Source organism: Impatiens glandulifera, chromosome 4 (genome assembly GCF_907164915.1).
Source record: "Impatiens glandulifera chromosome 4, dImpGla2.1, whole genome shotgun sequence".
Taxonomy (NCBI): Eukaryota; Viridiplantae; Streptophyta; class Magnoliopsida; order Ericales; family Balsaminaceae; genus Impatiens; species Impatiens glandulifera.
This window is the reverse complement of record NC_061865.1, coordinates 59,244,160-59,270,294: the sequence shown is the minus strand read 5'-3', so window position 1 is coordinate 59,270,294 and position 26,135 is coordinate 59,244,160. Positions and strand designations below refer to the sequence as shown.

At 32.3% G+C, this 26,135-nt stretch overlaps 6 protein-coding genes across 8 annotated transcripts; 3 read left to right on the top strand and 3 right to left on the bottom strand.

The window, feature by feature from the left end:
* On the top strand, positions 1 to 5,555 carry LOC124934138 (DDT domain-containing protein DDR4-like). Its single transcript, XM_047474618.1, has 12 exons — positions 1 to 681; positions 758 to 868; positions 961 to 1,047; positions 1,141 to 1,178; positions 1,391 to 1,472; positions 2,219 to 2,325; positions 2,459 to 2,615; positions 2,883 to 2,975; positions 3,417 to 3,543; positions 3,622 to 3,664; positions 3,758 to 3,949; positions 4,586 to 5,555. Exons 1-12 carry the CDS (start codon positions 229 to 231, stop codon positions 5,304 to 5,306), a joined length of 2,211 nt encoding a protein of 736 aa, XP_047330574.1. The 5' UTR covers positions 1 to 228; the 3' UTR covers positions 5,307 to 5,555.
* An 88-nt stretch (positions 5,556 to 5,643) lies between these two features.
* LOC124935569 (probable myosin-binding protein 5) lies at positions 5,644 to 7,798 on the bottom strand. The gene is made up of 2 exons (XM_047475995.1): positions 7,021 to 7,798; positions 5,644 to 6,956 (listed from the first exon to the last, which is right to left on the bottom strand). The coding sequence occupies exons 1-2, from the start codon at positions 7,751 to 7,753 to the stop codon at positions 6,034 to 6,036; spliced, it is 1,656 nt and encodes a 551-aa protein (XP_047331951.1). The 5' UTR covers positions 7,754 to 7,798; the 3' UTR covers positions 5,644 to 6,033.
* Positions 7,799 to 9,208: 1,410 nt separating this feature from the next.
* Positions 9,209 to 12,635, top strand: LOC124936313. The gene is made up of 5 exons (XM_047476801.1): positions 9,209 to 9,305; positions 9,495 to 9,671; positions 10,971 to 11,054; positions 11,167 to 12,117; positions 12,385 to 12,635. The coding sequence occupies exons 1-5, from the start codon at positions 9,285 to 9,287 to the stop codon at positions 12,418 to 12,420; spliced, it is 1,269 nt and encodes a 422-aa protein (XP_047332757.1). The 5' UTR covers positions 9,209 to 9,284; the 3' UTR covers positions 12,421 to 12,635.
* A 796-nt stretch (positions 12,636 to 13,431) lies between these two features.
* Positions 13,432 to 15,125, top strand: LOC124936079. Its single transcript, XM_047476535.1, has 3 exons — positions 13,432 to 13,623; positions 13,794 to 13,860; positions 14,013 to 15,125. The coding sequence occupies exons 1-3, from the start codon at positions 13,546 to 13,548 to the stop codon at positions 14,846 to 14,848; spliced, it is 981 nt and encodes a 326-aa protein (XP_047332491.1). The 5' UTR covers positions 13,432 to 13,545; the 3' UTR covers positions 14,849 to 15,125.
* Positions 15,126 to 16,433: 1,308 nt separating this feature from the next.
* LOC124935897 (two-component response regulator ARR5-like) lies at positions 16,434 to 17,454 on the bottom strand. Its single transcript, XM_047476331.1, has 3 exons — positions 17,203 to 17,454; positions 16,953 to 17,107; positions 16,434 to 16,858 (listed from the first exon to the last, which is right to left on the bottom strand). Exons 1-3 carry the CDS (start codon positions 17,357 to 17,359, stop codon positions 16,499 to 16,501), a joined length of 672 nt encoding a protein of 223 aa, XP_047332287.1. The 5' UTR covers positions 17,360 to 17,454; the 3' UTR covers positions 16,434 to 16,498.
* Positions 17,455 to 20,732: 3,278 nt separating this feature from the next.
* LOC124934386 (mannose-1-phosphate guanyltransferase alpha-like) lies at positions 20,733 to 24,603 on the bottom strand. Of its 3 annotated transcripts, XM_047474910.1 has the most exons (16): positions 24,540 to 24,603; positions 24,284 to 24,326; positions 24,101 to 24,210; positions 23,873 to 23,970; positions 23,688 to 23,788; positions 23,536 to 23,614; positions 23,383 to 23,443; positions 23,195 to 23,241; positions 22,998 to 23,090; positions 22,798 to 22,888; positions 22,485 to 22,533; positions 21,929 to 22,045; positions 21,543 to 21,693; positions 21,299 to 21,391; positions 21,147 to 21,215; positions 20,733 to 21,075 (listed from the first exon to the last, which is right to left on the bottom strand). In XM_047474910.1, the coding sequence occupies exons 3-16, from the start codon at positions 24,156 to 24,158 to the stop codon at positions 20,932 to 20,934; spliced, it is 1,251 nt and encodes a 416-aa protein (XP_047330866.1). In that variant the 5' UTR covers positions 24,159 to 24,210; positions 24,284 to 24,326; positions 24,540 to 24,603; the 3' UTR covers positions 20,733 to 20,931. The 3 variants fall into 3 exon arrangements, with proteins under 3 accessions (XP_047330866.1, XP_047330868.1, XP_047330867.1); XM_047474912.1 differs by lacking the exon at positions 24,284 to 24,326 and having other exon boundaries at positions 24,540 to 24,558; XM_047474911.1 differs by lacking the exon at positions 24,540 to 24,603 and having other exon boundaries at positions 24,280 to 24,533.
* Between the last annotated feature and the right edge of the window lie 1,532 nt (positions 24,604 to 26,135).

Sequence of the window (26,135 nt, the reverse complement as noted above, 5' to 3'; positions counted from 1 at the left end):
TTCTCCCCCCTTTCTTCTTCCCTCGATTCTCTCTATCATCATCATCAAGTTCAACCAGAGAAAGCGATATAGATAGATACAGATATATACAACAAGAAGCACTCACAATTCCTTCTCATTCGAAACCCCATTTTCTTCGTCTAAAATCCTACAAAAAACCTCCTTTGATCGAGACTCTAATGTAACCCATTGATACCCACTATTCACACTACCGATCAAGACTCAGCTATGTCTTCTGGAGAGCCATCAACGTCGATCCACGCAGGTGGCTCTTCACCAAATGAAGTAACAGTTGAAGAAGAAGAAGAACAAGAACACTCTAATCACATCAACAATGGCGAACCCACAATCAATAACAACCCAGAGAAAACGACTAACAATACTAGCATCATCAATAATAGTTTTTTAGTTAGAAAGGAACGACCTTCTCGTGCTTGTACGGCTAGGGCACAAGCAAGGGTTCAAGCTGTTGTGGCGGCAGATGCAGCTGAAAGAAAGAAGAAATCTGTGAAGAAGGAACGATTTCGTGGGAGAGAAGAATCGTCTTCACCTCCACCGCCTCCTCAAACACCTCAATGCAAGATAATTACGCCTCTCCTTGCTGAGCCTCCTCCGTCGCAGCAGGCGCGGTGGGATCTTCGGTCTATGTGGGAACTTGCTTCAATTCTTAATTTTATGAATGTGAGCTTGTTAAAGTTTTGTTTTTGACTGGTGTCTTATTTAGGGTTCTTGCTAAACTGGTTCATGTATTTGTCAGGTTTTTAGGCCTCTTTTAAACATTAAAGTGGAATTCTCTGCTGAGGAACTTGAAACAGCTTTGATTATGCCAAACAGTACTTTGGGTGCTATACATATACCTTTGTTGAAGGTATATGCTTTTATGGAATTAGGGTTTTTCCATGTTTGTTAAGAGAAGCTTAATGATATGATTGATCTTGGTTTTTTCTTCCTCTTGTGAAGGCAATTCCTCCTATTACTCGAATGGCACTTGGTCATAATACATGGGTTACTGTACTATGCAGAAAGTTGAGAGATTGGTGGCAATGGGTAGGGGTTTTTTGTCGTATTCTGATTCGTATCTCTTCTTAACCTTATTGCGTTTTATTTGATAATAGCTTATTGTAAGTTTGCTCTTTATAGGTGGCAGAAGGGGACATTCCAATTGTTGCATCTCATGGGTGAGTATTCTTGATACACAATTGTGCCTATTTGGAAACATTTACTGTTTTTGGATCTGAATCCGGATATAGATGAGAAACCACCGATAAGTTTATGAATTTGAAATCTCATATGGATCCACGTCCATATGAGATATTTGACAGAAAAATGTTTTCAAATGGTGATGCAAAATGGAGCTAACATCTGCATTGATTTATCTTGTTATTTGCAGGGCTGAGATTGACACGTACAGTGCTCTTGATCCTAGCATTAGGGTTTTGATCTTGAAAGCCTTGTGTGATATTCGTGTTGAGGTATGTGCTTTAGGGGTTTACATTTTTGCTCTATTCTTAGTCTCTTCATTTTCTTTGAACCTTGTATCTAACTTTGATTACTTTTCAGACTCCAATCCTTTTCCTCTAGATTAGCCAGCATTAGTATGCATCTCTTTTAGTGTTTATTATGTAGTTTAGATGATTCGTTGATGTTTTTTGCCTACGTATGCTTTTACTGCTTTATCCTTGACTAGAAGACTTCGGGTACATTTGATAAAACTGAAATTAAGGTTATTGACTGAATTTTAAGTGCCTGAAAAATAAATGCTGAATAAACCAAATGAAAATATTCAAATTTGAAGTACTTTTTATGCAAGTTGCTTTGATAACACGTCGAGTTAATATCAGGAAACTAGGAAAGTCATTAAAGAATACCCTTATATTGATGTTATTTGATTAATTTTGAGGGGTTAAAGTTGTCTGTTAGACACATAACGAGTTAAGGCATGCATAGCTTACCAAATCAAGCCATATCTCTGAATTAATTTGAGTTTAATCCAAATGTTCTTTTATTTAACAGTTGTCAAATAAATTAATTCAAATAAGCACTTAGTTATTTAGATAAACTGATAAATTATGTTAGGAACTCTGCCTTCATTTATCATTGTGTTACGAAAAATAATCTTGAAGACCTTATTAGTAACTTTCAAAATCCGCACACATATTGATCCTTTTTATTATTTTGTTAGGTCAAAGTATTAACTATTTTTCCTCTTATGTTGCAGCAAGAAGATATTCGGAACTACATAGAGGATTCAATTAAACATGGTGCTCAACTTTCATCGTTTCGTAAGGAACGAGTTGGCGGTGATTCGTATGGAATCTCCTATTGGTAAGGTGGTTCTGCATTTCAATTTTTCCTATTTTTGTTAAAATTGTATTTATCACCGAAGATATTCACGTTCTTAGTCTTTTCATTCTATAACGAGTATAATTGATACCTGATAGATGTATCTGATATGCAGGTATGAAGGCGATGACATTATTGGTCATCGATTATATCGTGAAATACGAAAAGTGGAGGTGAAGAAAGGGAAAGGAAAGAGTGTGCCTCCTATAGCTAATTCTTGTTACAACTGGGAAACAGTTGCAACTAATTTTGATGAATTTCAGGATGTTTCTGTAAGTAAACACTGTCTGTCCTGAAACAAAAAAACTTTCCGAGTTAAACTAATTAAAGGGAAAATGATGATCAACCAACATCAGTGTTCATGATTCTTTTGTTTTCTTGTATATAACTGTCTAGGGTTAACACGTGAAAAGTATAGAGAGAATTCCAAATACAGTGTGCTTTGTATATTAATTTTTTCTCCTTTTGTTAATTTCCTGAAATGTATAGATTCTGGGTTTTTGTTCTTGTTCTCTTATGCGTTTGTACATTTTTTATAGGATAAACTTTTTGAAAGTAAAAACAGAACAGAAGCATCGCTTGGAAAGAAACTGAAGATTGACATGCTTCCTGAGATTGAGAAGGTTCATAAGGTATCTGACTGTATATTATTGTTGAATGCTAATTTTGGTGCGACAAGTCTTCTCCCATACTTATTATGTCTGAAAAGAAATAAAATTGTTCTTCCTGGCATGCGATTTTTTATGTCTAAATTCTTAAATGATTAAGTGCTTATTGAATTAAGTTCATTTGATAGTTTTTATTAAAAAACACTCAACTGTTTAGATTTAGATTTAGATTCAGTTCAAATTAAGCTGAAAATTCTGACTAATTTGGTATGTTAAAAATCAATTTACATACCAAGTATTGAAAAAGAAAATTTAGATATTTTTATCTAGTTTATTCAGAATTTATTTTTAGTGACTTAACTCATTCATCAATAAACACTTGATTTTCACTTTGATCAAACGCACCGTTAGTTTAGGTTTTGACTTTTGAGGCTTATTTGTGCATGTGTACCATAATTTGTACAGAGGAAAGAAAAGCTGTTGAAGAAGCAACAGAGACAAGCTCTTCTCCTTGATAATATGATGACTACTATGGATGGGTTTGCTGCGGGACGCTCTCTTCGTGATAGAAAACCTGTTACATACACATTCGGTGAGCATAAGAATCATGTTGAATTTTTTGATCTTGTAATATTCGTGTATAATTTGTGTCGACTTTCTTATATTGCAGATGACTATGACAGATCAATCAATGAGGCTATCAAAATAACCAAGTAAGTCTTTCATCCTTACATATCTGATACACTCATTGTATACCATTTTATGTAACACACTCTCATTGTGTCTCAATGTTTATCATGAATCAGAAGGAAACAACCTTCGCCAGAACCTACTGACAGAAAAGAAGTCGGTTTGAAACTCGATGATTCTGCAAATGGAAAGTGGAACAACGGGCCTTCACAACATCCTCAACTAGATTCTTTTGAGGTGCCATCTCCAATGTCACTCGATCAAGATGAAGTTGATGAAGACATAGCAACCGAGACGACTGATCTCAGGTATCTTGGCCTTCGTTCAGTTTGGAACCTTAGTGTGTGTTGATAAAACTGAAAACATAATTTTTTGAAGTTCCGAGTTAATTAAGAGCTTGTTTGATGTAGGTTTTTTCCCAAAATAATTAAGATTTTTGGAAGAATCTTGTTCGATGAAAAAGGAGATTATTTGGGTTAAATGACTAAATTATCCTTTGTATTAAATATTTTGAAGTGTTAAAAATACAGTAAGGGTATTTAATATTTTAGATGATGATTTGAATTAAGTGACTGATAATCTCGGATACAGTTTTATTTTATTAAAACTAAATAACCCTTCATCAAATAAATGTTGAATAAACCAAATAAAAGTATCTGAATTTTAGGTAGGTAAGTTGATTTGATATATGATGATTTGAATGAAGAGATTGATAATGCGATACAAATTAAAACCAAATAACTCTTCACCATGCAAGGCTACTTGAATAAACCAAATAAAAATATCTGAACTGTATGTAGGTAGGTAAGTTGATTTGATAAAATGTAGAATTATCGTTTCAGTAATTTTACAGGGGTTAAAGTTGTCTTTTGTACCCTCTTATCGTATTACTTAGTTAAGTGATTCATAGCTTACTTACATGAACTGATTATTCCCTGATGCAGCAATCAGAGAAGAAGACAGAGGCCTCAACGCTATTCAGTAAAGGATTACGTCGATGCGATTTCCGAAAACGAAGCAGACTTCGATAGCGACGATGACATAGTTGGAGAGGCTGTGTACGACGAAGAATACTTGAGGCAACGCAAACAGAAGAAGAAAATATCGAGCAGTTCTGAAGGCGACGAAGAGTATCACGATGAAGAAAACGCAGATGAAGAAGATGATGACGAAGAAGAAGAACCCGATAATTCCTTAAGTATCAGCGAGGACAGTGATGAGCCTCGTAGATACAGAAAACATTTGCCAGTCCGAAGTACTAGGAGGGAAATGAAGTTAAAATCGTTTGGGGGCTTTCAAAAAACAGGGTTAAGACGTAGTAGAAGGTCCACGAGGAATCGTATCGACTATAAACAGTATGAGCTGTCTGATTCTGAAGCTGAATCAACAAAACCGCAGAAACAGAACGTTTCTGACGAAGAGTTCTCTGAAGGTAACAATGAAATGGAAGTTGACGAGCCTCTTCCTGACCAACAAACGGTTATAACTGCTGGGGAAGAAGAGGAAGAAGGCGAAAACAAACCATTGGCTAAATCGAGCAGCAGCCCAGATGGCGATGGGAGCAATCGACGATTTCTTGACCTGAACGAGCTGGCTCCAGGTTTTGGATTCGATGATGTGGGTCCCAGCTTAACGAAAGATGAAGATAAGGATAATAACCTCTAGAACACACTACTATCCAGGTCAGGTTTGTCATTTCTTATGTAGATTTTTTAAGAACCCTAGAATTAAAAAAAAAAACAGCAAAACACAGTGAATTGGGGTAAGAATTATGGAGTTCTTTTGGTGTTCCCTTTTTGTTCTTTGTACTATAATCCTTCTTTTAACTAGCAACACATTTTGTAAGTGAAAGATATATAACCTTCTCTTCTTTTTTTTAAAACCCGCGCCCATCTATGTTCGATTCGATGATCACGATTATGAGTTAAACTGCGGGTTTTCTGTCTATTGTAATCAAATTCTGTTTCCTTTTAATTTACAGGGGTTTTAAACAATGAATTGGGGAAGGAACTATGGAGTTTCTTTGTACTATAATCCTTCTTTTAACTAGCAACATATTGTAAGTGAAAGATTGTGTTATTTTCGAATTTCGAATTAGGTTTCCTTTTGAGTCGTTCTAATGATGTTTTCATTTCTTATTTTGCATCATATAATCATAGAAAGGAGATAAATAAGATACCTTTGATCAATAAATAAGAGAGTATATCCAAAAATACCATAGTTTCTAATGATTGGAAGGAGACAAAAGCCTCTTCTTTACAAGAATGGCTTAACCTAGAAGAGCAATCAGAACAAAAAGGACAAAACTACCCTTTTTGCAGTGTCCCTTGTATTATTATTACCTAATACTTGTCGAGATGACGACGAGGACAAAGACGACAAAAATGTAGGCCTAAACGAGAAGATGATTACCCATTTCCGAGTTGGGTTGAGAAGAAACCAACTCCAACTCTTCTTCGTTAGCAGTTAGGTACATTTTCTTTTCAAGAACCGTCAACAGTCCTAGAAGTTGAGACCTTTGATCGGCTTCTAAACCAGAAGGCGACGATTCCTCGTCGGTTACTCCCCTTTCTTCTTCTTCCAAACCGGTTACTCCCCTTTCTTCTTCTTCCAAACCGGTTACTCCCCTTTCTTCTTCTTCTTCCAAATCATCATCGCATCTCGGAGAATATTCTTCATCTCCGACATGGTTGGATCTCTCAATCGGGGTTTCGCACTCGTACCTTTCGCTAACGAACGAATAGGTACGAGAGTTAAATTCTTGGTAATCATCGATAGCGTCGAATTCGTCATCTTTTTCAATAATCCCGAATTTGTACCTATAATTTTCGAGTTCAGCCTCCACGTTCTTCATCTCATCGCCTCTCTTCATCAATATATCCCTCAACATTTGAATCGCTTCTTGATCGTATTGAGCTTGTTCCTCCATCATTCTCTGGTACTGCGAAGCTTCCATCTGAACCGAAGCTTTCTCGGCTTGTAGCCTCGTGATCATGGCCATGGCATTGTTCGTCGCGATATCGGACGCGCTTCTTTCCTCTTCGAGTTCCGAGGTTAGATCCGATATGTTCTTTTGATCCAAACGTACTTGTTTTCTCAGACGGCTCAAAATGGAATCGTTTTCCTCGTTGTTTCCCGGATTTAGGTCGTTGGATTCTAATAAGAAATCCGTTTTCTCTAAGGGCGATTTCCTTATAGACCGACTGCTCAGTCTCGGAGTCGACGAATCCAACGGGACTCCGAAGAATTTGTTCCCTCTCGAGTAACCCGGGGTTTTCATTTCTTCGTTAACGTCATATTGATTGATTTCTCTACCTGAAACATGAGTTACGATAAGACAATCGAAAGATGAAACAATGTTGTAAACACATATATATACCTGGTTTGTCTGTGCCCAAAACGATGTATTCCTCGTCGAGAATGCCCGAATCATTACCCGACATGAACTTCAATTGAAGTTGAAGAGGTCGTCCATCTTCGTTTCTCGGTCCAAACACCTGCGACCGAGGAGATCGAGGAGACAACGGCATCTGCATCTGATGAACCGAGCTTCCTATTCGAGTCATCCCCTTAGACACAGTTCTCAATTTCATCAACTCTCCACAGCAAGAACACCTAACATCCCCATCAACCGAATTATCCGCAACAACCGTTCGAATAAACTTCGATTCGGTATCAGGTTCTTTCTCCCTCGCGAAAGAAAGCAGACATCCCTCGCACATAGTGCGAATATCAGACAGATTCCGATGAACATGACAATAAGCAAGAGAAGACACATCCTTCTTATGATGTTCACATATGATACTATTATAATACGAATTCATACCCTGATGAACCAAGACATGTTCAACACGAGAACAGAGGACACAGGGGATGTGCAATTCGAAGAACTTCGCGAATTCGTTAGAGAAAAACGCGAGGAACCCGTCAAGGAAAAGGATGACAATTAAAAACCACTCGAGAATAGCGTAGATTACGAAATGAGGGAAAGCGCCTAGCTCCCGTTGGATGAAAAGCTTGAGAGAATTACTACTGGTCATGTTCTTATTTGAATGGGAATTGAAAGTGTTTATGAATGAAGATAGATGAGTGAAGAGACAGATCATGACCATGTGGGGATTGTAAGGTCCCGGCAGATCACGATCCGTCTCGTTTTCACTATGAAGAGGAAATATGTCTTTTTTTTTATTATTATTATTGTTACCTTATTTTTGTCGAAGGAGGAGGAACAAGAGAGAGAAAGTCTTTATGGGTTGAAATTTACTGATTCTTCTTCTAATAATGGTTTAGAAGGAACCAACTTCTTTTTACCTGAATTAACGGTCGATAACAACGTATCTCCTCTTGTTTTTGTTTTTTCTCTCTCCTTTGACCGAATAGACACGACTTTTTATTTATTAACTGAATTTTAAATTCTCTTGTTAATTAATTATTTATATTATATAATCAAACCTTTTCATTTATCTTAAACATATATATTTTAAATTAAATTATTGATTTTGGGTTATGAATTATTGAATTGCTAGTTAATTCAAGGCTTAAATTAATAAAAAAATATATAGTTTGTGATTTTTTAAAAATAATTCTAACATAATTTTATATAATTTCACTCTATTTTCAATAATTACATTAATTAAAATAATTTTATTATTAATATTACTAGTTTTAATTCTTTATATAAAAATATATTTTTTTCAAAATTTAAATCAAACAATGTCAATGTCTTGATGTTTTTTTATCAAGGCTACTAAAGAAAACCAACCAAATTATACTAGCAAAGTTATAGATTATTAAAATTTGCATTATTTGAGAGTTATTTATTAAATTTATATTTAATATTTTAATTAATAATTTAAATGAAGGATGATGAGAATAATATTGACCAATTGAAGTAGAGGTTAATTTGACCTGAATTATCTAAACCCTATATCAAATTGAAAAATATTTGATTGATTGAATATATGGTATGAATATAATAAAACCAATATATTATAATCTTATATATTGTATATTTAAAATAACTTAACCCAAAAACATCCTAAAAAGATATGTTATGTCAGTTATAATGTTTTATTATAATTCAATCCATTGGATTTATATAGTATGTCTTCCTAGAGTAAAACTCGAGTCAATTCGATAAAGTTTTATGTTGTACATTTTGATAGGTAAAACCGAGTAAGTTCGATAGAGTTTTATGTTGTAGATTTTGATAGAGTATAACCAATAGAGTCATTTCGACATAGTGTTATGTTGTACATTTTGATAGGTAAAACCGAGTAAGTTCGATAGTCTTACGTTGTAGGTTTTGATAGAGTACAACCGAGTCAATTCGATAGTCTTATATCGTACGTGTTGATAGAATATAACCGATCGAGTCAATCTACTTACAATCAAACAAGACACAAAACATCTGGGCTAGGTTAAACAACGTGGTCGTCTTGTGACATGCCACGTCATATTAAGTGGGAGCCACTTGAAGGCGCGCGCCCATAGGGGGGTTAGACAATAGCAATCCTGTAATTAAAGCTTCTGATAAAGGGCAATAAAGTAATATAATCAACAGAACATTCAGTTCATAACAGACTACAAAGAAAGAGAATAAACCAACTCTCTCTTCTTCGATGCATTAGCGAACCAACTCAAATGGACGCCTCCGATGATGAGGTAAACCGTCGCCGTCGCCGGAGATATCCGCCGGCCGGCAACAACTAACTCATCTTGAACTTCGTTGATTGATTCTGTATAGACCGTTATTTATCACTCGAATAAGGATCGCCTTTGTTAATCTGTTAATACTTTACTTTTGATTTTGATTTTGATTCTGAGTTGAAATTGTTGATTCTGATTGTTTAGGGATTGATTGCTTTGAAGAAAGCTTATGCTGATATAATCCTAAATACAGCTAAAGAGGCGGCGGCTAGAATTATGGTTTCTGAGCGGAAAGCTTCAAGGTATTTGTATGACCTTAATGCTGTTAAAGAACAAGGAGTTCGGATGCTTCTTTTGGTTAAACAGATGTCGGATTCTAAGGTTAGAACTGTTGGTTTAGTAATCGTGTTTATTTGGGGTTTTGGTTGATTGATTTGCTGTTTTGATTAAAGTTTGTTCTTTTTTGTTGAATTTTGACTTGCTGCTTATGTTTTGTATTGAATTTTATGTGGAAATGTTTAAACTTTGAAGTTTCGTGTTTTCTGTATACTGTATTTCAGTTTCTTGCTTTCTCGTTTTGGCAGAAGAACTAGGTTATAATGAGATTCCTAGGTTCTTTTTGGAGGTCATGCATATGTTCTTTCGATTTTGTTCTTAATCACGGCTTGAAAAGAAAATGGGATCAATAAAGTTCATTTTTTTGCGGGACTTCTGTTGTTGTCTAATAGAACTGAAGTAATAAAGTTGATCTTAGGACAAGCACAGTTCCTTCAGTTGGTGAATTTGACTAGTCATTATCTAACACAATTTGTGCTTAGTTTTTTCGACGTTTTCTCTTCAAGCAAACTCCGTTTTCCACTGGTTTGATCAGCTAGATGTTTTGTAGATTGTTCTTTCAAGAAGCATGTAGAAATGAAAATCGTTAGTAAAAGTCCTCGAGAACTATTTCTTGATGGGAATTGACATAGCTGATAGAGGTTTTCAAATTACATTTACCATTCCATAGTGTAGTAGCATTGAATTTGTAAGGAACACTTTTATTTACTAATTCAATAACAGGAAGTGTTATAGATAGGAGAAATAAATAGTATTAACATCACAAGATAACACATTCTGCAGAAGTTCCTCTTCCTTATTGTTGTTTTTTTGTTTGCTGTAAAAGGAAATCTACTTATGCTATAAGTTACTAATGTACTCCATCAATATACAGAAATGAATCTGAGAAAGTTGACCTAGGAATTATTAGATTGATTATGGTCTGAAACCTCAACTTGAACAGATGGTTCATACTAGCCCTACTATATATATTTATCAAGGATTTACATATAGTGAGCTGGCTGGATTCGTTCTTAATTGTCAATGTTTTATACTATCTTATATGCTCCCACAAACATCTTGCATCAGCTTAGAGAATTTTTTATTTCTTTCTGAGGACTACAGTTGTCTAATTCACAGATTCAATTTTATTGCATCAATATTTAGACTGTTTAGATGTTATGTCACAAAAAATTTCCTAAACCATTATCATTTGCATGCGCAATCAAGATCTCCAACCACTACTTGGTGTACTATGTATCCAAATTAACTTTATTTGCGAAGGAAGCTTTTTGATCGGTTTTTATTTTCTTCAAAAGTCAGTTGAGTAATGGACTGATGAACTGAAAGAAAAATCTTTTTCAGGTCAATGAAGCAGAGGTTATATCAATGAATCAGCAGAGTAAAATAAAACAACTTCAAACAGAGCTCCAGAATGCTGAAGATATGGTAAGAAAAAACTTATCTTCTTGTTTTCATCAACAAAACAATTTTGTTAAGCCTCTTCATCAATGAAGTTTTAGAATGCTCTTGAAAGTAAACTGTTGTTTTTAATTTACAGATCAATGAAGGAGAGAGTGTATCACTGAATCAACACAGAAAGGTGGATGAACTCGAAGCACAACTTCACGAAGCGGAGGATATAGTAAAAGATTTAAGAGAAGATCTCAGAAACGTACGTGCTGAATTGGATCAGTTTAATGATGGAAAGTCGAATTCAGAAACTTCACACTGGCCTACGATAACTGCTTCTCAATCAGCTGATGGTTTTGGTAGTGATCTCTCGTATTCATATCCCAATCAACACTATCTTTCTTCTCAGCCTATGCTCCTTCCTCAAACACAAAAATCCGAAATATCAATAACTGCTTCCGACTTCATCCTTAAGGTATGCAAGACAAACATGAGTAATCTTCCCTCGATAATACTAAGAAGGAAGGATGGTGAGTCTTACAGAATTCGACGAACTCAGCGTATACGTGCATTTGAGGAGAAACTGACTACCGAAGAATCTATTATTAACAAGGGAAACGTGGAAAAGGAGTGTGAGTCGTCGTCGCCCATTAAGCCTTCATACAGGAAAAGGAAACGTGCTAATAAATACAAGAGAAACTTAACTTCTACTGAAACTGAAACTGAAAGAGAAGCAGTAGTTGCTAGTATTCCTGATAAAGAGGAAAACTGTAGTAATGATAATAACAATGATCTTCAGTCTGAAAAATACTCTCCGGTTGCTGAAAGTAATGCAGAAATCGTCAAAACCAGTGGTGAGAAACTTTCGGTTTCACCTTCTAAAAAGGAACCAGAAGAAACAGACCAACCTGTATCTAACAGGCTGATCAGGTTTACATTTCAAAGGAAGCGAAAGAAAGAGACTAACACGGTTATTAGCAGTTCAGATGGAGCTGTTGAGAAGCAAATTGAACCAGTTGAGATGATGAAAATGGATCCTGGCTTATCAGTAACAGAGTCTTCTCATGACATTCGACGTGCTGCACAGGTTGCTCGTCAGGTTGGTAAATTTTTTTTTTTCAAATTGCGGTTTTGGCTCTAAAGTATTCTGTTTGAAACACTTTTTTCCAAATGGGCTTGTCAAACTATTAACCTAAAATTCATGAAGAAACCTTAAGGCTATGTTTTGTTATAGTTTTTATTATACTGGTTCTGTTTTTTCCCATGGTACAACAACCTATGAAAATGGTTTTAGAAGTTTTGTTTTCAGCTGTGTTCTAATTTTTTCTCTTTTGGTTGTTGTTGTTCATTTCTTATATCACAACAGCTCATATCACTTTCAGAACAAAAATGGTGGCAATGATTACAATCTGGTAAGCTATTGAACCTGAAGAAGAAGATGAAGATGATGAAGAACAGAGCCAGAATGATGGAATTTGATCACACTTCAGTCGAGATAAATTGTATATGTACACATTAAATTATGTCAGTCTTTGTTTTTTTCGTTTTCCGATAATATTATATTATTGGTCTTGATTGTTTAAGTTATTTGAATAACTAAAATCAAAAATATTATTTCACTCTCCTTTATTATATTACTTAATTTATTAATCAAAATATTAAAATCTTATAGATTAAATTATTATTTTTATTATTTATTTTAAAAAACATGAACTTTCAAAAGAAAAAAAAAATTACTATTATATATTAGAAAAATGATAAAGAGCGGGAATTTAGTGTCGGGAAATGATGTGACAACACATAATAGGAGGAGAAAATTTTCATTTTTTTAAATTCACGTTGTCACATTACTCCCGACATGACACCAAATAATTTTCGCTCTCTATGAGTAAGTACTCTATATATTAATATATTTTAAAGTTTTTTTAATAAAAAATATTATCTTCTCTTCAAAATTATCACCCATCATTACTTTTTTATATAACCAAGTGTTTTATCTGAACAAGATCATAATCGATTCGGTTTGTTCTATCTAGTCTCTTTTCATTTGATAATAGGGAAGTTTCTAAATAAAACCGTGCAATTTCTTATATTCAAAAATATAAACAAACATACCCTACCCTATGAGAAATTAAGTTTAATGTAATCTCAATATTAATTAATTAATAGTTGACTATAAATCTACATTAATAACTGTATATTCAATGTAAATAGATAAATTTATAGCTTATCCTTTTCTTTAATAAAAATGAAAAAAATAAGGCAATTTTCAGCTTTAGTAATGGTCAAGCTATAAATAAGGTTGAAGTCGTGAGGGTAAAATTGGAACTTAGATAAGATATAGGGTTAGTTCTGTCAATAAGAAAATATATGAGCGGAAGGTTAGCTGTTTCCGTTATCGCCATATACAGTCTTTCTCTCTCTTTCTCTATTTTTCTTACCGGCTCTCTTTTTCTCTGTATTGTATTACCTGATCATCATCAATCAAGCTAGGGTTTCTCCGATTTGATCTCTGTAGATCGACGTTATGAATTCCGATAAGATCTGCAGCGTTTCGATTCCCATGGCGGCATCCAGTTCTAAGGATTTGTCCAAGAAGAAGAGAGTAAACATCTTCATTTGTTCTTTCGCGATTCGGATATTGCATTTCTGATTTGATCGTTGTTTTTTTTGCATAATCTCATCTCGTATTGCATTGGAATCATTTGAAATGGATTGTTAATGAGAAACTGATGCGGTTTTCTTCTTCGTCTTCGTTTGTTTGTTTGTTTACAGGTTAACAGGTCTGCAAGATTAAAGCAATGCAAGCTTGATGCTCGTCGTGAACAATGGCTATCTAGAGGTATGTGAATGATCTATAGATTAATATAGAAATTTTATGTGATGATTTGAAAAAAAATGAAAAATAACCGTAAATGGAAAAATAGATCTAGATCTTTGATGATTCCGATTAGTTTAGGACATGCATTGATGATTGATAGACGTTTTCTTCAGGCAAGAACATTTCATGCAAGGATGTAACAGAAATCGAAACAGAAACAGATAGTGGATTAAGAAAACCGATCATGGATATAGATCATACAGTGAAGGATAATGAATTATCCACGAGGAAGTTAGATATAAGGTCTATTCATCATTACAGTGATTCAGATTCGCCTTCGAATAGCCCTGTTAGCCGTGCGAGTAGTATGTCTGGAACGAATTTCACGAGTAGTAGCAGGGGAAGTGGAAGCAGTAGCAGTGGAGGGAGTTGTAATGGGAGTATGATTGGAGAAGATGAAGAAGAAGGAAACGATAACGATGGTTGTCTTGATGATTGGGAGGCAGTTGCAGATGCCTTAGCTTCTTCATCACCAGTTCCTCTACCCGGAATTGAAATTCAAAACAACAATTCAAACCCTAGGTTGGAAACTGTTATTCCTGTAGTAGTTCAGCAAAACAATAACCGAGCATGGAAGGCTGATGATGTTTTCCGTCCTCACAGTCTACCTTCTTTCTCGAAACAACTTAGTTTTCCCATGAATTCCAAACGCCATCATCATCACCACCACAACCATCACAACCACAATCATAATAATAACAACATTGCATCATCATCATCTGCACCATCTTCTTGTCCTATTTGCTGTGAAGATCTTGATTTAACAGATTCAAGCTTTCATCCTTGTTCATGTGGTTTTCGACTGTGTCTTTTCTGCCATAAGAGGATTGTCGAAGATGATGGTCGTTGTCCAGGCTGCAGAAAGGAATATTCCTATTCCCATGGCGGAGGAATCGGCAGCCTGAATATCCAGTTGGGTCGTTCTTGTAGCATGGTATCAAGGTTTTAATCATCCCTTTTGAATGTGAGTACTGAAAATATATATAAGTTATAACTAAGTCTCTTATTTTGAAAGGTTTGTTCTACAGTTCTTACTGTAATGATGATCTTCATAAGCTTAGCTTCTCATCTGTTTTGTGTTTTTTGGAGAAAACTGGGAATAATCTGATTCTCTTATGTTTGATCAACAGATGTATAAATTTGTTGTGTTGATGTAGAAACTTTGTCTATGTGAATATTATCTATAATATAATAATATAAATATATTGAAATTTGTTTATTTTGCATCTATATTGTGTTTTTAGTTATTTCTATATTTTGAAAATAATAATTTATACCATTTCTCAATGTGTATAACATCTTAGTATGTAAACATATTGAATTATGAAATTGGAGATTAGGGATGGTATTCTAAAACAGTCTTGATGGTATTTGAACCGATTGTATTTTTCTCACTTCGAAAAAAATTAAAAGATCAATTTTTTCCCGCTTTGACTTGGGATCGGTTTTGGGGATATTTTCCCGCTACAGGGCGGGATGTTGACGGTTTGATATTTTTTCCGTTTTAATAGAGAATCGGGATTAATAGGGGATATCGATAGATGGAGATCGGGGTGGAGATTTATGAATCTACCCCGCCTGGAATGCATACAAATTAGAATATTGTCATTCTCTATATACAATATTTTTCAAATATATTACTAATATTTTTGTTAATAAGAAAAAGTTAGCTAAATTAAAATATATAAGGGAATCATATTTGTTGAATGATATGAAATATATCACTAATATTTTTGTTAATAGGAAAAAGTTAGCTAAATCAAAATATATAATCATATTTGGTGAATGATATGAAATTATTATTTAAAAAATAATATTTGACATGCTTATACAATTTAAAAAATATTTTATATTTTTTTAGCCTCAGGTCAATCCCTTCTTCAAGGATGATATATAAAAAATATTTCTGTCGAAAATTGGGAATGATTGGTATTGGAGAAATCAGGACAAAAAATTACTAGAACAATTTTAAAGTTTCAAAAACCTATTAATTATTAGAACTATTCCAACAAAAATAAAAAATAAAAACTAAATATTCCCATTCATAATAACATTAGGCTAAAAATTCCTTGTTTTTTTCCATATTGAGATGTAAAGAAAGATATGGTGGACCATATAAGAATCTGATTTGAAAAAAATGTATTGAAAAGAAAACAATAATAATGTAAAAGATATGAATGGATCTTGTTATTTGAATTTTCTTAATTGCATGTTCTATTCCTACATTTATGGCCAAAGCAAATCTCTTTATTAAGATACTCACTATTATTATTTTCTTTCATGTGATCCCCCCTCCTCAATAGTCAAATATAATACCTATAGCTGTATCCTTCAAGATTTATCATCTATCTGTTTTTTAACCTAATATTCAATAGTGCTCATTTTTTATTATTAATCAAATCCTAGTCAGTGGAGAAAATATAAAAATAAATTAATAATTTGAAATAATATAATTAAACTTTTCCATTAATATTGTTTGAGTTGATAAAGATAAAAACATGTATTTACATGTGTAAGCAAAAATATTGCAATAAAAAATAAAAATAAAAACCTCTTTTCTCACTAACCAAAAAAAAACTAGGGATAAATTGAATTTGAATCAGACTAATTTACTTCTTTTCAAAAGAGGTTGAATCAACAATGGCGCCAATGGCGCCAATGGAGAAGTTTGCAGATCCGGCGACGATGATGGCGATGGTATGATAACTTCGTCTTGTTGTTCTTGTTGTTTACGTTTATTACATGTTTCCTTTTCTCCATCGCCATCGCCATCGCCATTGTCATCTTCTTCTTCGTCTTGTCCTTGAATGATTGTATCCTTCAATCGCTTAACATCAGCTAATTTCACAGGTTTGAGAAGAAAATCCTTCGCTCCTTCTTCTAAACATCGATCGATTCGAGTTAAGATGTTCTCAGATGACATGATCACAACAGGTATTTCTCTCAATACTTTCGATTCCTGTTTAGGTTAAATTCAATTTAGATCTCAATCATTCAATCAATCAATGGCAATTTAGGTTAAAATTTCAAGTTCATCGAAGAAATTAACGAACCTTGATTCGCTTAAGTAATTCATATCCAGTCATTCCAGGCATTGAATAATCAGTCATTATCAAGTTAACTTTCAATCCTTCAAATCCACCTGAGTTATTTCCTCCTTCTAAACCTAGATATTGCAATGCTCTTCTTCCGCTATCAACTGCCGTAACTGCGATAAGATTAAGAACAGAATTCAATCAAACATCAATAATCTGTAAATTTAGATGAAGTTTTACATGGATGAAGTTTTATTTATAAATTTACCTCTGCAGGAAGAGACCTTGAGCAAACGCTCGATGACTTTCCGATCAACGTAACTGTCATCGACGGCGAGTACATGTAACTCCTCGCCGGTATTCAACGGAGATAGATCGGAAACGTGAATCGGATATTCAACTGCGGCCATGGTTGTTGCAGGCATAACAGATTACTGGTACGACGGTTATAGTGATTCAACTGCCTTAAAAGAGGTTAGTAAAACTAAAACTTCTTTCTCTTTCTATCAATATTTCTTCTATTGCTATGGAGTATGAAGATGTGTATATATATATATATAAATATAAATAGAGATATAGGGTTGGAGAAAATCTGGAGAAATCTGCTTTATTAATAGGAAAAAGACTAAACCGAGAGATTCTGAGATCTTTGAAAATCTTGTTTCATCGACTTGTCTCTTTGTCCCACCACCATTCATTTCTCTCTCCTCTCTCCTCTCTCTTGCTTGTATGATCATCATTTGTAGGTGCTTTCTTCGAAAGGTCAGGGCTTGAAAAACAAAATCTATATTATTTTATTTTTTTAAAATATAATTTTAGGATTTAGTTGTATCTGATTGTATAATAATCTGTTATTTTAACAAATAAAATCAAGTAATAAGCTATCAGATCAAATCAAACTAGCCGTTAAACTTGATCAGACAGATTATAAATACCATAATAATAATGATAATATAGGTAGATAGATAGATCATTATGTATCTGTATTAACTTATTTTGTTTTTTATTATATTCTTTTTACATAAGTAAATAAAGATTATAGGTATTGTTAGGTAGAAGGGTTTTTTTAATAATTTTGATTGGTATTGATTTTGAATTGTTTGAAAAAAAAAATAGATTTTTCCTTAAAAAAATCTAGTTTGATAAAAATAGTTTTTTTTTTAGGTTATTTTTTCTCTCTTTCTTTTTTAGTTAATAAAGGTTAATAAGGTAATAGTTAGGTTTTAGGTAAAAAAAATTCAAAAAACAAACAAGCTCAAAAGTGGTTTTTTATTTTATTTTTTTGTTAAAATGATTTATAAAATATGTATATTTTATAAAATAAATAAAAAATATTTTAATAGTTTAATTAATTAATTTAATAAAAAAAATTATAAGAGGAGAAGTGAAATAATATTTTATTACATATAATTGCTTAACAAAATTGAATTAATATAAGTTAAAATAAAAGTAATGGGTTATTCTAGACATTGTTATATATTGTTTTATTGAGATTTTAATTTTGATTTGAAGTATAAAATAAGTAAAATATGGGTGATTTCCCAAATAATAGAAAGGAAAGTATCTTATAACATGGGATTATTTGAAAATATATTTTTAATTATTTAATCATTTAATTTATTGATTTAAAAACTTGTATAATATTGTTTTTTTATTTTTATTTTGATTTGAAGTATAAAATAGGTAAAATATTGGTGATTTCCCAAATAATAATAGTAAGGAAAGTATCTTATAATATAAGATTATTTGAAAATATATTTTGTAATTATTTAATCACTTAATTTATTGATTTAAAAACTTGAATAATATTGTTTTTTTATTTTGATTTTGATTTTGATTTGAAGTATAAAATAAGTAAAATATTGGTGATTTCCCAAATAATAATAATAAAAAGGAAAGTATCTTATAATATGGGATTATTTGAAAATATATTTAGGATTTGTTAAAATAAAATAATATATTTGGGGAAGTGGTAGGAATTGACTGACCAGCGGTCAATGCAGTGTAAAGTCAAAATCACAATTTACAGAGAGAGAGAGAGGGGAGATTGGCCGGGAATTGAATTGACCGGCGTCGTCGTCGAGTCGCCCAAACGGGGTTTTCTTTTTCAAACTCTGACACTGTAGTTGTGGCCCCGCACGGCGGCGTCAAAATTAGGGAGGAAACCTAGAACCCACATTCATACCTGTTTGGTTTTCTTTGATCTTCTAGATTATTTGAAATTATATTTTCTTATATTTATCTGATTTGATTATATACTATTTAAAAATAGATATTAGAAAAACAAGATCAAATAATTACTTGTTTGATAAAATATATAGGGATATGATATATCTTTTTTTTATAATTATTGGTTAAAAAATAAAATTGGGAATCCAAACAAGACCCCATATGGGGGTTGGTTCCTCCAAGAAGGATTCACATTTTACGATCCATTTGTGATCTTCGACTGTCGTGAACTTTACTGCTGTATTGTATGGTCTACTTTTGCTTATTTTATTATTTTTATTATATAATTTAATTAAAAAAATTAAAAAAAAAGGAAGTACGGATTATATATATATTGGCTCTTGGGTGGATGGTGGGGACGAGAAATATATACTATGATGATTATATATATAATATATAAAGCTTGCATTTGCATGCACATTGATTCATTATTAATTAATTTAATTCTGAATAGCCAACCCAAAAAAAAGGTCGGATCCGATCCGATCAAGATCATCAAAATAAGATCAAGATCAAATCCTTTCTTTAGCGGGTCGGAATAAATTATTTTCTCTCTAGCATGTTTGTGGGTGGTACCACTGGTACTGGTGGGCCATACAAAATCTTGCTAATTTCTTCTCTAAACTTCCCTCTTTATTTAATTAACTATTATTATTTAAAAATTAACCCAACAAATAAACAATTAATCAAGGTAAAAAGGCTATTACCCTAGAATTGTCAAAAAAAAAATATATATATATATATATATTATATATATTATATATATTTGGACCACCAAATTTCTATTAGATGGATGATCATGGACGGTGAAGTCTGAACCGCACCTTTGTCAAAAACAACATCATATTGAAAAAGAAATCATGAAAAAAATAAAATAAATTATCACAGTTAATTAATGTATTCTAGCTTAAAAGTTTTTAAGAAGGTTTATTATGTAAGTAAAACTTTAAGTTATTTAAATTTTTAATAAGTTGAATTATTAGAATATTTTTTATATTTAAATTTTAAAATTAAGTACTTTTTTTAAATAAATGAATAATTTGATGTTTAAAAAATATTACTATGTGAATTTTTTATAAAAAAAATAAATCAGTTGATTATTTTTCAAAAACAATTTATGTATTAAGGTTTTTTATTTAATTTATACAAAATTAATTTCTTAATCAATTATCACTCATTTAATTGACCAAAATTTTAAAATACTTTTTTATTTTAAATTATTATTTTATATTTATTTTATCATCCCTAATTATCTTTTAATATAAAAAACATTATTAAAAAAATATATAATCATACTCAATATGGTACTCAATATGGTGTTCGATAAGACCTAGTTTGATTTTAAATAAGTTTAATAGTATTCAACTTATTCAAATAGTTAATGTTGAGTATTATATTAAATATAGTTAATTGTTTTATCATTTGTCCGAGATTACCCAACTTATTTGTTAAAACATTCAGCTATTTTTTATTTTATTTTATTTATACGGTGGGTGCGTGGCTTGAATCAAACTAGGATTAGGTAAAAGAATTGAAATGATGGCATATACACACATCATTTGTAACCTTAAATATCTAACTCAATCTATTATTACTTCAATTCACATACCAATTATCAAATGATAAACCATTTTAAATGTGACAGGAACATCATCATTTGTAAAACAAATGAAAACTTAGTACAACACAAGACATTAAATTACATTATTTTTGTTTTGGTTATAATTCTATTAGTCTTTTGTCAATATAACCATGTCAATTTGCACGATCATAGTATGATCTCTTCTTGAACGCTGACATTAAGAGTTTTGTTAGGAAGAACAATACAATTCACCACCACAACCTCGTCTTCTACTGTAACCGCTTCACCGAGAATTGTAACCCCTAGCTTTGCATTAGAGTCACCTACAGCCTGAAATCGATATAGAAAAACATTCAAAATCGTAACCCGATTGGAAACCAATCGAAAGATTCTGAAGTTACCTGGACTCTTGACCATCTACCAACAGAAGATTTCCATCCAACAATTGCATTAATAACAACAGCATTCTCCTATAAAATATAAAATTAGGAAAAAAAAGGTGAAGCTTTTGATATTTCAACATAAATATTAATTCGATGACTGTCTTGGCTACCTTGATTTCAACATCGTCAAGGATAATACAGCCGATGAGCCTTACACCAGGCCCTATTCTTGCATTTGCAGATATGGAGACATTTGTACCAATCTGTTGTAAAAGAGAAAAAACCCATCAACTAAACATAGTGTACCGAATTAAGTGATAAGTTTTGTTAGAAACACAACCTAAGTGTTCTAATGTCGATACCACAATTGTAAGAACAAATGTGTATTTTGAGAAAGGTTAGCCGATTCTTTACCTTAGCAGTAGGATGCACCTTTGCTGATGGATGGATGTAAACATCACCAACAATATGGGGACTCTTTGTGTCATCCCCTCCTTTTGTCAATAGATGAGGAGAAGTGAACCGATATTGGTGGAGATACAATTCTGAACATTTCAAGGATATTCTGCATATTTCCGAAATCAAAACAAAAAATAATCAATCAAACAGCCACTGATATATATAACTAGTGATTAATCCAACATTTATGAATATAATACATAAAGTTGATGAAACTTATGATGTATATTTTTGTGTTTGAAAATGAGATCTGGACAAATGTTCATCATCTTATTAAAGAATTGTTGTAAATCCTTTTCGAAAAAAGAAAGAAAAAAAAAAGTGGATGAAATGGACCTTACCCTGGAGTTTTTATTTGTTGCCAAAAGTCCTTGGTTTCATATGTGTACAGCTGTTTTTTCCCAGCAAGAGGTGATAAAATGTCTTGATCCAATCTCACAAATTCGGAAGGAAAACTCCTGGGGAAAAAACGCAAAAAGGACTTCAATCAGCAAGATAAATGACAGAAATTGGCTAGTTTATCAAGTTAGGGAGTACAGGTTGACAATAATTTTAAAATAAAATGTGATTTTAAACCTGCAATCATCAATTCATGCCTTCATGGATCATTTCAAGAACCAAAACTAAAGATAACACTTCTGTTGGAATGATCCATTAAACAATATAACAAACATTGATCATGGCTTAAAAAACGTCACACCTGTTCAAGACATTCAACCAATAACTAGAGCACGTTTAAGTTACTAAATTTCTCAGAATCAATTTTATTCCCATCCCATTGTATACGTGTTTGATTCTGCATACTTATTTGTTAAATTTTATATTAACAAAGTTCTCAATGCAAAGATATTTGCACCTTAAACTGCAATGTAGATGAAACATAAAATCCAACAATACCTTGTGGCTGATTGAAGGGCTTCAAAGCTGGAAAGACGTCTTAAGTTAGCTGCAAAGAGAGAAACCAAAATTGAGAAATTAAATGCCAATCTCCTCTCGAAAGGATACACTAATTCTCAGGCTAAACAGATTGCAAATACTTGTGTCTATTTTATTGGATCAGTATGGGTCAATTAATCACTTATACAGATCATTTCAATCAAACCCTACCTTAAAGTATATAAAAAACACAAACTGATCTTATAGAAATAGAAGAAATTAGTAAGATCCAGAATATTATCAATTTTAATCAAATAAAATAACTGATACAAACCTTTATTTGCACGTTGACTAGAAACACCCTCAATTGCTGTAAAAATTTCTGGCGTAAAGATGTAAACGCCGCAATTTATTAGATCACTCACCTGCAAACCAAAACAAAACAAAAAAACATTAGCAAACAAAGTGAAGCATCATTATGTAATTATGTCGGGAAAAAATCTAATTTAGTTGGAAATCACATCTTAAACATACAAAAGTTTCAGGCTTCTCTGTATAATGCAGCAACTCTTTGGTAACAGGATCAGCAACCAGCTCCCCAAACTGGTTGGCAGTCTCTGCAGAGACCTAAAAAGGAAAATTGAAAACCGTGATTTTAAGCGAGAAAGATAACCAACCGCGCCTAAAAATAATTATTGGGCACAAATAAAACCTCATAAAGCATTACCAACCTTGATTACTAGGATTGTTCCTATCCCACCATATTGTTTATGAGCATCTATGAACATATAGAGATTAGAGTATTATAGCAATCAGAATTCTAAAACTAATTAAACGATAGGAAATCAGAATCTAAGAATCGATTATAATTCCAGATATAAATGGTGGATTGTGCAAGTCAAAGCATAGATATCCATACAAAGCATCTCAGGCAGTGGGAAGCTGCAGCAAACATCGCAATTGAGCACGAAAATATGTGACTGCCACAGAAAAAACAGCAGATTGAAGTTAGTCCTTATTTGGTATAACATTCAAGTTAAAATTCGCCAGTTTGGTAAACAGAGATAACTACCGGATTATCTTCCATAATCCAATCTCTAAAGTTGTAGAGTCCACCAGCCGAACCATGTGGTTTATCCTCTCTCAAATATCTGATGAAAGCACCATTAAACATGATGCAAATAATTCCACAAAATGAACATCAACCTATGCTCAAAAAGTTACCTGACGGGAACTCTAAGTTCATTTGAAATTGAGGAAACATATAGTGCAAATTCACGCTCCTCGTAGAAACCAATTAGATAGATATGCGCCAAATTTGGTATCTAGAAAATGTTGCGAAACAGATTATGTATAAAAGTTCAACAGATCCCGACAATTTGGATAAAAGTTCAGAATCTTGAGATTACCCTTTTACAAGCATTGATGGGATGATGAACCATTGGTTGGCCAGCTAATGGAAATAATGGCTTTGGAATATTTAACGACAATGGACGAAAACGAGTACCTAGAACAGTATATTGAAAATCAAGTTCATCATTACTTAAAACAAACATTACCGAATGAATCTAGATTAGTCATGATTGTTCATTTCAATTTCTAAAGCTGGAGAAATCAAAAGGAAATGATTCGCATACCTTTCGTTGGACCGCCAACCATGATCACGGCCACAACTCTCTCATCCGATGTCCCCATTGTTCTTCACTGGCGCAAAATCTAGATCTCTCTCAAAACAACAATCCACGACCTGCATTAACGAGATCAGACTTCAGTTATTGTAAAGGAAACTGGAGAAAGAGGCGTCCAGGATTCTTACTGACCTAATGCCGATTCGCGAGGTAATGACGATGTTGATTCCACAACCTAGCGAAAAGGTGGAGGTGAAGTATTCCGATTAAGGAAGATGTGGACAGAAGAAAGAGAAGATTCAAGGAAACAGGTTGTGATGTGACGATCGAGTGAAAGTGAAGTTGAGAAGAGTGATCGGAAAGTGCAGAAAGTATAGATTGAGAAGGAATATACGATGAATGTAGAAAGAGATTCGAAAATATGAATTTGGATGAGATAGAGACTTACAGATTTCTGAAGCTTCCACCTTTTGGATATGGCTTCTTTCTCTCTCTTCTCTCTTCAGTCTATTTCTTGATAACGGTTTTTTCAAAGTTCTAACAAATTTGTATGATGGGCTTGAGTTTATAAAATTGGCCCAAATTGTTTCTTTTAAGGGTTGGATAAATTAAAAGATTTTGGCCAATGGGCTATGGATCTTTGTAGCCCTTTCAGATAACAATTATTATTACTTTTTAAATTAGTCATCATTTCTAGAAGTTTCAAGTAATTCCAAAAACTATTCTAGATAGAGTTATATATATATATATATATATATATATATATATATATATATATATATATATATATATATATATATATATATATATATATTTTTGTTATTTCATATTAAGATAATCTATTTTTGAGTTATTTTTGAGTTCGGGTCGAAGTTATGTTGACTTGTTTAACCTAATTAATAAACATGTCAGAATCGGGTTATTCCTGTCATTTATTTTATTTTATTATTTTTTTTGGTAAGGTTTTATGTTTATTATTTTATACCCATTTACTCATTTTTATAATTAGATTTGTGATTTGAAATTTTATTTTATGTTATATCATTTTAATCTAAAATAGAGATGTAATACATCCGATTAAATCGGATTAGACACAAGTAAATTGAGTTGGATCAATCTTTCGGGTTAATTATACCTAAACATGTTAAGTTGAAATCAAATTATAAATTTGGACTGAAATTAATAAATATATCAAAGGTAGTCGCTTTGAATTGGACCTACATTGTGACTCCTAATTCTATGGATGGTTGGATGATATTTATTGAGATAAAATACAAATATAAATCATTATTCTATTAGTCAACATGACCATTTAAAAATAATAATAATTCTATCATAAATTAATTTTTTCTTTAAATTCTTAACTAAAATATCATTAATTTACTCTTTATCTTTAAAAATATATTTTTTACATTAAAAAATTATTTTTTTTCTTCAAACAAACACACTATCCGACAAGCTTTACTTAGTACCTTTTTAATTATTATATGAACATAGTTCTAATCATTAAATTACTTAAATTGATAATTAATTATAACAAAAAGCCATACAAATATGACAAAATTCAAGAGCAAAACAAAAAGTATATTCTCACTATTTTTAGTTTGTTTGTTAATACAATTAATTAGAAGTTTATTGTCACATCCAACCACATGTATGTATGGTACATAATGTACCATGTGTATGGTTGCATTAAACCACCATATTATTAATTATATTATATATATCAACATATAATTAGAGTCTCACACACCCACACTGTCACTGCCTTCTACAATTTTGATTTTGATTTTTACTATAATTTACAAGTAACTTAAAAAATAGCAATTTTCTACTACCATAATTATTGTTTAAAATCGATAAAGTAAAAAATAAAAGTAACTTCATTTGATATAAAAGGTGCAATTGAAGTTATAAAAATAAATTTGATTTAATTTTTTATCAACAAAAATTTGATTTTTATTACATATTAGTTTAATATCATGACTTGTTGCAATTATTTCTGAAGTTGTTAATTTAAGCTGAATAGGTAGCTGAAAAAAGT

Excerpts from the sequence above, each read along its gene's own strand:
- LOC124934138 (XM_047474618.1), top strand. The coding sequence starts at position 229 with ATGTCTTCTGGAGAGCCATCAACGTCGATCCACGCAGGTGGCTCTTCA. Across the intron at positions 3,544-3,621 it reads ACCTGTTACATACACATTCG|ATGACTATGACAGATCAATC; the intron begins GTGAGCATAAGA and ends CTTATATTGCAG. Across the intron at positions 3,950-4,585 it reads ACCGAGACGACTGATCTCAG|CAATCAGAGAAGAAGACAGA; the intron begins GTATCTTGGCCT and ends TCCCTGATGCAG.
- LOC124935569 (XM_047475995.1), bottom strand. The coding sequence starts at position 7,753 with ATGGTCATGATCTGTCTCTTCACTCATCTATCTTCATTCATAAACACT. Across the intron at positions 6,957-7,020 it reads TTTGGGCACAGACAAACCAG|GTAGAGAAATCAATCAATAT; the intron begins GTATATATATGT and ends CTCATGTTTCAG.
- LOC124936313 (XM_047476801.1), top strand. The coding sequence starts at position 9,285 with ATGGACGCCTCCGATGATGAG. Across the intron at positions 11,055-11,166 it reads TCCAGAATGCTGAAGATATG|ATCAATGAAGGAGAGAGTGT; the intron begins GTAAGAAAAAAC and ends TTTAATTTACAG. Across the intron at positions 12,118-12,384 it reads CTGCACAGGTTGCTCGTCAG|CTCATATCACTTTCAGAACA; the intron begins GTTGGTAAATTT and ends ATATCACAACAG.
- LOC124936079 (XM_047476535.1), top strand. The coding sequence starts at position 13,546 with ATGAATTCCGATAAGATCTGCAGCGTTTCGATTCCCATGGCGGCATCC. Across the intron at positions 13,624-13,793 it reads ATTTGTCCAAGAAGAAGAGA|GTTAACAGGTCTGCAAGATT; the intron begins GTAAACATCTTC and ends GTTTGTTTACAG. Across the intron at positions 13,861-14,012 it reads TGAACAATGGCTATCTAGAG|GCAAGAACATTTCATGCAAG; the intron begins GTATGTGAATGA and ends CGTTTTCTTCAG.
- LOC124935897 (XM_047476331.1), bottom strand. The coding sequence starts at position 17,359 with ATGCCTGCAACAACCATGGCCGCAGTTGAATATCCGATTCACGTTTCC. Across the intron at positions 17,108-17,202 it reads CAAGGTCTCTTCCTGCAGAG|TTACGGCAGTTGATAGCGGA; the intron begins GTAAATTTATAA and ends ATCTTATCGCAG. Across the intron at positions 16,859-16,952 it reads AATTACTTAAGCGAATCAAG|GAATCGAAAGTATTGAGAGA; the intron begins GTTCGTTAATTT and ends TAACCTAAACAG.
- LOC124934386 (XM_047474910.1), bottom strand. The coding sequence starts at position 24,158 with ATGGGGACATCGGATGAGAGAGTTGTGGCCGTGATCATGGTTGGCGGT. Across the intron at positions 22,046-22,484 it reads GCCCTTCAATCAGCCACAAG|GAGTTTTCCTTCCGAATTTG; the intron begins GTATTGTTGGAT and ends TTTTTTCCCCAG. Across the intron at positions 21,216-21,298 it reads TTGACGATGTTGAAATCAAG|GAGAATGCTGTTGTTATTAA; the intron begins GTAGCCAAGACA and ends TATATTTTATAG.